This window comes from Morone saxatilis, unplaced genomic scaffold (genome assembly GCF_004916995.1).
Source record: "Morone saxatilis isolate NCDOM2014 unplaced genomic scaffold, NCSU_SB_2.0 Contig17, whole genome shotgun sequence".
Lineage (NCBI taxonomy): Eukaryota > Metazoa > Chordata > Actinopteri > Moronidae > Morone > Morone saxatilis.
This window is the reverse complement of record NW_023339729.1, coordinates 4218333-4227166: the sequence shown is the minus strand read 5'-3', so window position 1 is coordinate 4227166 and position 8834 is coordinate 4218333. Positions and strand designations below refer to the sequence as shown.

Here is an 8834-nt window from a genome sequence, read left to right as displayed (position 1 = left end):
ACGGGTTTTTTTCTTACAGTGTATCACAATATCAGTAAATACACATGCACATAATGAACAAACACAATATAGGCATTCTGCCTCTTTATGGAGCAGCGCGAGGTTACAGGTGATTTCTTTGCTCATTCTGGGTTGGACTGATGCAGCATGTGAGTGTAATAAGTAGTGTAATAATGACAGAGGAGGCTTTCAGTTATTTTAAACATTTCCAAGCACGCAGTAGTGTCCCTGCAGCAAATATCATTAAAGAGCTGAACTCTCAGAGCATTCATTGCTGATTTCTTCACTATGTTTGAAACATTGCTGTGTCCATCGCTTTGAGCAGTCAATTTGCTATTTTATTGGTGGGAGAGCTGGTTGAGAAAGATAGATTTCTGTTATTCGCCCGTTTTACCTAAGTGTCCATGTCCCTCTAACAGAATCTGGCACACATTCAGGTTTCAGCAAGAGCAGCATTACATTTCATAGTATGACATTCAGAGGTGAAAATAAAACTTGATAAGCTGAGTTCTCTCCATTATATGACAGCTGTGCCTGTTAGAGATGCATGAATTTATAGTAAATGCGCACAGCGTCTCTCTTAATGGGGGCAAACTAAACCCTATCAGCCTCAGTCCATCCGCCATTAATCACAGTGTAATCCTAATGTTAAGAACCAGCCCGTCAGATCAGATTTTAATATTAGTACAGTTCATATGTGTGCACACACAAACTGCGCCAAACGTCAAAAGCATCTTTCTTTCTTTCTTTCTTTCTTTCTTTCTTTTCTCTGTGCATCCCTGGCGGGAGGGACTGAGGCGAAAGGAAAAGATGCAAGCGAGGGAAACGAGGATGCAGTAAAGCGACATGAGACCTCTTCTGAGCATGTTATTGATAGCAACATTAACAGTTTTTATTGCAGTATTTTAACTGAGAATAAAGGAACACTGACATTTCGAGAAATAAATATAGTTTGCAAGGAACACTGAGAGCAAGGGTTACCTAACACTATGTATTTATAGAAACATTGTAGTTTACCGACAGGCTTAAAAACTGGACTGGTAGCATACAGGAAGTCTTAGTCAGTTTAGTCATGTCACAGAGGCATTGGTGCATGTTTATTAAAACAGGTGTGTCTACATGCCTGTGAGTCAATGAGTCTAGCAAACACACTGGAAATAAACAGAGTAAACTGAAACTAAAAACTAATGAAAAATACAAAACATCGTAACTCATGAATAGATAAATAGCATCCATGTGCTGCACAAATGAGACATACAGATTGAGGTTGATATCAATGTTATCATCTGTAGACAGCAAAACAGGACATTTCCCTAAATGTTAGTTTGCTTCCTTAAATAATTTGAGGCTTCTTAAAAAGAAAAAAGCTGAGCGTCCGAGAGAGAAAAGCTTTTATTGACAACAATCACTGGTTCATTTGTAATACAACAGATTGTCTTAATTCTAAATATTATTGTTAAGAAACAATCACACAATCTTATGTTCATATTTAATCCATGCATCTCCTTTTGGGTACACTCAAAACCACCACACGTGAAGCCTTACACAGAGGGTTGGTTTAATGTAGAGTTGTCAAAGGGCACAGAGTAAAATCCTCAAATGTACTGGGTCCCATGAAAGTATTAGATGCAAAGAACAATGAACTACATTTCAGATCAGCACTGCACAAACAAGGATCAACAAAAAGGTCTGCAAGCCACTGGAGTCCACGGTTGATTTAAGATACATTTTACAATCCAGAAACAGAAGCCATAAGAAGTAGCCAACCAAACAACCAAACCTTTATTCTACTAAGCATAGATCATAGAACCAATATATTATTTAAGGTCTGTAGAAATAGTGAACCAGTTCACACAACATCAGTACTCAGACCCTCATTATGGTATGGGAAAGCTCTCAATAGCCTCACAAACTATGACGTCCCAAACCACAGTTGTCCATTGTGATGATAAGCAACGGCAAATAGTGAAAACAGCAGATTTCACTACCCAGGTTCAGACTGTACATGCAGTGCTGTACTGCACTTTTAAATATTGACATGTCACCTAAAAATAGTTAAGTTACTCCAGACAACAGTGTCTTCTGAACCCCTTAAATGCAGTGCGGTCACAAAGATCAACGAGAACCATGTTCAAACAGCTACGCTCACTGTTACGGTGCTGTATGTTGTGTAGACAGATCTCTGCTGCTCGACACTCATACAGTTTCTCAGCTTTTAGCTTTTTTAGCTTTTAGCACCTGCAAAATGAGCTTGGAATGTCTGAATGAAAATGATCAGTAGGCACACTGACCAGCCGCTGATAGACTCCAGTGGTGCCCCATCAGGAGATGAGCCACTGTATGTCATCAGGGTGCTTCAGCAAACATCTTACAGACCGGAGTAAACTTTGTATTAAACAATAATTTACCCCTGTGAAACTAATATACATCTTACTACCTTACAACCTTATCAAAAGCCAACAGAGCATTCTGATGGCTTGTTGGTTTAATGTGCCTACCATAGATATAAAATAGTATAGCACTGCATTTCTATGGGGCGTGCCATGCAAGCATGACATCCCAGGTTCAAACATAGCCAAGCACTATTGCTGCAGTTCATCCCGTTCCCTCTCCCCCAGTATTTCCTTGCTGTAGCAATAATCCAAAGAAAAAGCAGAACTTGATAAGAACAGAGTCTATGTGGCTTCTGTTCTCATCAGCTGAGTCAGAGTTGAGGAAGTGACCAGATAGGGCTGGGCGATACAAACAATAGATTAATTCATCTCCCTAAAAATACTAAATACAAGCAGCATACCCTACAGACAGAGCAGCCAATCACATCACAGATACAAATCTATTTCCAGCTAATCACATGGTATCTTCTAGGAGTGTACATTTTAATGAGGTTGAGTTAGCATGCTATTGTTTTGGTATCAAAAGTAGGATAGGCAAGAGGAATCTTCAGTGAGTGTGTCAGCAAAGAAATGACAACCCAACAGTGACTAGGCTGTTACATGCTGGACTTTGAATTTACAGCCCATAAAATGTTTGTCGTTTTCATTTTTTTGAGATTATTCATTTTAAAGGAATATTTAATGTCTCCAGAAATTATTCATATCATGACATAGTGATATCGACTGATATGGGGAAAAAAATCCTGATGTTTGTCATATCGCCCCGCCCTATAACAGCTATACTCCAGCACACACCAAAAGATGCATTTTTCAAATGCAGTCTTCAGATGAAAACACTGTACTGACATATGCTGGACAGTGAAGAGATTAATTCACTTCTTCATCCGGTCGCATTCACAACCAGTCGACAGCGCATTATAAGTAATCTGCAGTTACAATGCAGGAGACACATTAGCACACACATGCCATACCGTCAGTGCACAGTGTGTGTTACGTGTGTTATAATTATAGAAAAGAAGAAAGTAGATGAAATTTCTCAGAATTGAAACCAACATAAGGAAACCCAGCTTCCACTTCTTCCAGCTTTCTTTTTTTATTCCTTCTGCATGTAAGATATAATATAGCTTCAAACACACTCCCCATGAAGTGATTCAGTGCGTCACAGTCTTAGGATGCAGACTGTAGACTTGAAAACACAAGAATTATTACTTTTCCTGTGTTTTCAGAAGCCAGCGTAATATTTGTGGTCACATAACCACAAATTCAGCAGCTGTAAATCACAGCTAGCATAGCTAACAGCTAAGGAGATTAGCTATGACGTGCCTTAATCTTCTAACCTCTCTTTTAGTTGTAAAACTTCAAGCTGTCTGTGTATCAATATTCTCAGGTAGGGCTGAATAACCACCACCATCTATTCTCATTTTCTTGGTACAAAGCAGACCCAACAGAAGGGTACTTAGCAGTAATCACGAATAGTGCTTTAAACAAAGACAACATGTAAACAAAAGCTGGGGGGGGTAATAACAAGTCAGCCTCCTGATGTGAAAATTATTTTAACCAATGTTGGGTTATATATTATATTATATTTTTAAATAAATTCAAGACTGGCTTTCTAAATACAATTAGCAGTTTTCTTTCCCATTATTAATGACAGTAATTAGATCAGCTGACTGTATATGTGTGCATATGCTCCTCAGGCCTGCATCTTGCACAAAGTAATGGACGAGCCACTTGAGAAAATCCAGAAAGCTGGATACACTGCTTCAGAAAAGGGAAACACAAAGGAATGGAAGGGATATGCCCTGTCTGCCACGTTATAGAACGTTGCAGTGCCCTCCTCGCAATCCAGCAGCACACCTACACGCTTTGAATTGGGATTGGCCAGCACGGTCTCACTGCTGTTATGCCAAGCTGACAGCTTGACGTTAAACCACTCGACACACCAGGACTGGGCATTGCGGCCCAGTCGACTGGTGGGACCTTTGCGGTCAATGCAGCTGTAAGCCAAGCCTATACCAATGAAGTTGTTGCTGCTTAGTTTGACTTCCCAGTAGTGGCGCCCTCTAGAGAAACCCTTGGAGGCGAGGACCTGGGAGCAGACAGCGAAGCGTTCAGGGCAGTCAGGGTAGTCTGTGTGTTCATCTGACACAGAGGCCTTTGTGAAGCCCTCACTCAGTGCGATGCGTTTGTGGGCCGTCTTTCGATCCAATGTGAGCACTGTTGCAACTGGTAGGGAAAGAAAAAATGAGCATTCCAATAACATATAATAATATATTAACATATGAGGAGAAGATGCCTTCGACATGCATACACTTACATTTCAGAAGTTCGCTTCTTTTTTCAGCAGACGTTATGTCTGGGGGAATGTCCCCCAGAGTTTCTAAAACAAAAGAAGAAAGTCATTTGTTATCAGGCACATGGATAACAAAAGAAAGGTTGTACAAAAAGGTAACCATAAATAAAAAAAATAATTTTAATATATTTGTACTCTCCACAGTGTGTCCGACAATGTTGCACTGCTAAATCAGTGGTTTTTTTGTGGATTTTTGTGGACAGTGGATAGTGTCTACCTGGTTTCATTTTGGATTCGGCTGCAGGAGTACGGCCTCTGGATAGGTCTTTTCCACTGAGATCCAGCAGGTTTTCAATTGAACAGGCTTGACTCTTATTTCCCATATTTTCTTCAGTGGATAGGGGAGCTTTTTTCTGTTCTAAAGAAAAAAACGCAATATGTTTGTTTAGTAAGTGCAGTGAAGTGTAATTTAGTAAGTAACTGCAATCGTTAACTGCAGCTAGAGTTCTTCCCTCGTTAATATAAATGGGGCGGACAAAATATTATACACACGTCGTATGTAACACAACACAATTCAACAACACAAACACTACAGCCTCCAAAATGACCATTAAGTTGAATCAACACCTCTCTCAACAATGGAACATTAGAACCTTCATGGAGGATTTACTGCATTAGTCAGCTGTGTCTAATAATCTGCCACCTGAGTGTTACGTTACCTATTAGTCTATTCAAAAATGGACAGTTTTCTTACTTGGTCTCTTCTTTGGAGCTGCTTTGGATTGAGAACCTGGACTGTTGGGCCTGGGGAGTGGGGGATGGCCTGAAGCCCACTGCAGCTCTGAACAGGCAGAAAAATATAAAAGTCCGTTTTTGTTGTTTTTTCCAACACGTATCAAGCACATGTGGACAGATAGCGTTACCGGAAGTTCCAGGGCTCAAAGGTGTAAATCCTGAGGCAGAAGCTGCTGTTTCTGCCGAGGACATGCCAGATACTGTGATTACAAAAGTCTTTTAATCCATGAAAAATTAACCCAATACCACATAACCATTTTAAGGGATATTTTAGTTTCCACCAGTTCCCACATGAGCCGACCCACCACTTGCAATAATGGCAGTGTTTTGGGTTGGTGAGAGCTTTGTGAAATAAAAGGTTGCAGACAGACGGCCAGCTGCCGTTACTGCTGTAGGACTCATCCGTAAAATATTTTATTTAATAATTAGGTGTCGTGAAAACATACATGCTGTACATAATAGAGTAAGACTTGAGTTTTCAGTTGGCTGTACTGAAACTGTATCCGAGTTTATCCCACATGAACGACTGTTCTCAGTTCACTGAGCGAGCTGAACTGAACCTACAGCCGTGTTTCAGTTCAGTGAGTGGGTTCAGTGAGTGGGGCCGGTACGCACTCAGAGCAAGGAGAGCCAAATGGTCAGTTGAGGCTGGCTGCAAAAATAAATAAATCTCCATAAGGCCCCCATATTAAAATGCCACTTTTTAGCGGAAATACACATTTTCAGCCTGGTACAAATACTGGGAAGTGCTTTTAGCCCTCAGAGTATTTCTCGGGAGACAGCTAATTTTTTGCGAGAGAACATAAAAGTTTATCTGTGGAACTTAAAGGTTTTTTTTTTTTTTTATTTACCCCACCCATTTACTGTATATGTTGCCTCCCACATGTCTCCCACCCTTTGGCTCCATACAAAAACGATACAATCACAGTGAAAATTGGTGTAGTCTATGTTGCTGTCAGCCCATTGTTGTGTCTGAGAGTCACATAGCTGTCTGTTACACCGTTTGTTTGTTATTTGTTAATCATATTGTCATGATCAGTATCACATTGTGATTGTCTGTCTGTCCTACCCTGTGGATAATGGGATGGATTCCAGCCTCCATGTGGGATATAAACAGGTACAGGGAAGTATGGCTGGATGGGTGGACGACCTGGACTGTGGGACCTGGGCAGTTTTTTCTGCTTTTGAGACTCTTTTGGTAGTTCTGAAACAGGGAAAGTAAAATGAGAAGACATTTTGATTTAATCACATTGGAAAGAGTCCTGTGTTACAAAATGCTATCAAAGCACATATGTGTCTGACAGAAATGTATGTATGCATGTATCTTTAGAGATTCAGTATGTAGACCACACACACATATTGACATATACGATAGAGATGAACATACCAGATTGTGCCTGAGGTCCAGTACTTCCCGAGACAGGAAGTGCTTTTTGTTCTGTTAATGGTAAATGTACTTCATTAGGATAGTGCTTTACAATAAGCCTTTTATTCAATGATTCTCTCACACACACCCACACACACACAAAGCTCCAATGAAGATCTCAGATACAACGATTGCACAAGGGAAAGAATCGATAAAGTCAACATTTGATTTAATATCCAGTGTATTCCACAATCACCTGGTTTAAGCAGTGGCAGTCTGGACTGAACAGGCTGTTTAAGGATCTCTGTCAAAAACTCCTTCAGGGAAGCAGCAAAGGCCTGTGTTGCCATCACCTTCTTGGAGTCCAGGCTGATTCGAGGGGTGTGAGGGTCAAAGTTTGTGGCTGGGGGCAGGTCAAGTGAAGCCTGTGAGGGAGGGATACAATGTTGTCTTCTTTGATTTTGAAGAATTTGAAGATTAGAAAATGAGTTTCCTAATATTCACATCAGGCTTGGGTTGAACTTAACACATTTTTGGCTGATTCATGTATGCAGCCAGTTTAAAAGATAGTCTGGCATTAAGACATTAAGTGCAGCTTAACCCTTTTCACTCCCATCATTTACTGGCTCAGGTTATCTTAAGTCTTACTGTAAAAGTCCTCCATCACTTACACTGAACTCACTATAAGAAGGGATCTCTTCACAGCCAGTATGAACAGGAGGACAATACTCATGCCCATCATGAGTATTGTATTAAGACAGACATGTAAAAATAGATATCTAGATGAATATATTTCCCTCCAGTGAAAATTCTGGGAAATCCTTTAGTTTGGTGTCAACATACTGTATGTACTGTACGTGTGTGTGGCTACATCCTATGTTAGAGGCAGGCAAAAATAAGGATCTCAGCAACAACTGTCAAGAATAATTCCATACCTGTTCAGAGCATCAAATAACATATTGCTAAGCCTTTTTAAAGCATTGCTTTATATTTGAATGTATGGTCAGGGCCAACTAGGCAGTTTTTGCTTTCCTTACATTTACCTAAATTATTCAGATCAGTTTGCAGCTACTGCAGATGATGACAGCTATCTCACCTGTAGGAAGGCCAGAGTTTGGGACTGACTCAGCAGGCGGTGGATATCCTCTTTAGCTTTGCTCATACCATCAATGTTGTCAGTGAACTTCTTCATGAGACCCCTGAGTTTGGTCTGACCAGTCTCCAGCTCATGTTCCACTGCACTGTGAGCGTCACGCTCCTCTCGGGCCAACATATCCCGCATCTGCTGATAGTCAGCTGTCAAAGCTCTCATCCTGTTGGTCGCGGAGTCCTACGGGAGGATCATGATTAAACAAGACAGGTTAATGCAGCACAAAATAACTTTTTACAATACAAAAACTAATTGTAATGGACTGCAAATGAACACAGATCCCTTATTGTTGTTTAAAAATTAAGCTTCTTTCACAAGTAAAAGTAAGTAATAAGTAGAATTACCTTTAGCTTGTTCTCCATGTCCCTCATTTGAGAGAGGATGTCCTCATTCTTTGTAATCTTCCCAATCAGCAAACCCAACTTCCCCCTCAGGTCGAACTACAAACAGAGAAATATGACACATTTGGTTAATACAGACACAGCTCACAGCGAATCATGGACCATTACACACAGTCAAATATGGAACAAGGAAGGCAAAAAAAACCAGTTTGGAACTACTTTCTACCAAACAAATAGTCCCTATATGGAAACTGCAGATTACGTAGAGTCACAGACACTCTGTTTCTAGAGGTCAAGTTAATGTTTTTCACTCCTGTGAGTACAACAAACAAATTCGGGAGGGGGGGGTCCAGAATTCCAAGAGGTGAATGGCCTATGTCAAAACCTGAGTAAATTACACCTAACCTACCCCTAGAAGTAGCCTAAGTGGTTTTGAACCATCTCTTTAAACTTCTCAGTGAATACTGACAGACACACACCTCCTTCAGGCTCCTCT

At 40.5% G+C, this 8834-nt stretch overlaps 1 protein-coding gene across 1 annotated transcript in view; it reads right to left on the bottom strand.

Moving 5' to 3' along the window:
- Positions 1–1374: 1374 nt before the first annotated feature.
- trim25 (tripartite motif containing 25) overlaps positions 1375–8834 on the bottom strand; it is a gene marked incomplete in the record, with an annotated part of 8524 nt that continues 1064 nt past the window's right edge. Inside the window, 9 exon segments of the mRNA XM_035660265.1 lie at positions 1375–4619; positions 4711–4773; positions 4964–5104; positions 5441–5527; positions 6551–6685; positions 6869–6919; positions 7104–7272; positions 7944–8177; positions 8342–8437. Of these exon segments, the coding sequence (XP_035516158.1) occupies positions 4087–4619; positions 4711–4773; positions 4964–5104; positions 5441–5527; positions 6551–6685; positions 6869–6919; positions 7104–7272; positions 7944–8177; positions 8342–8437 (1509 nt within the window).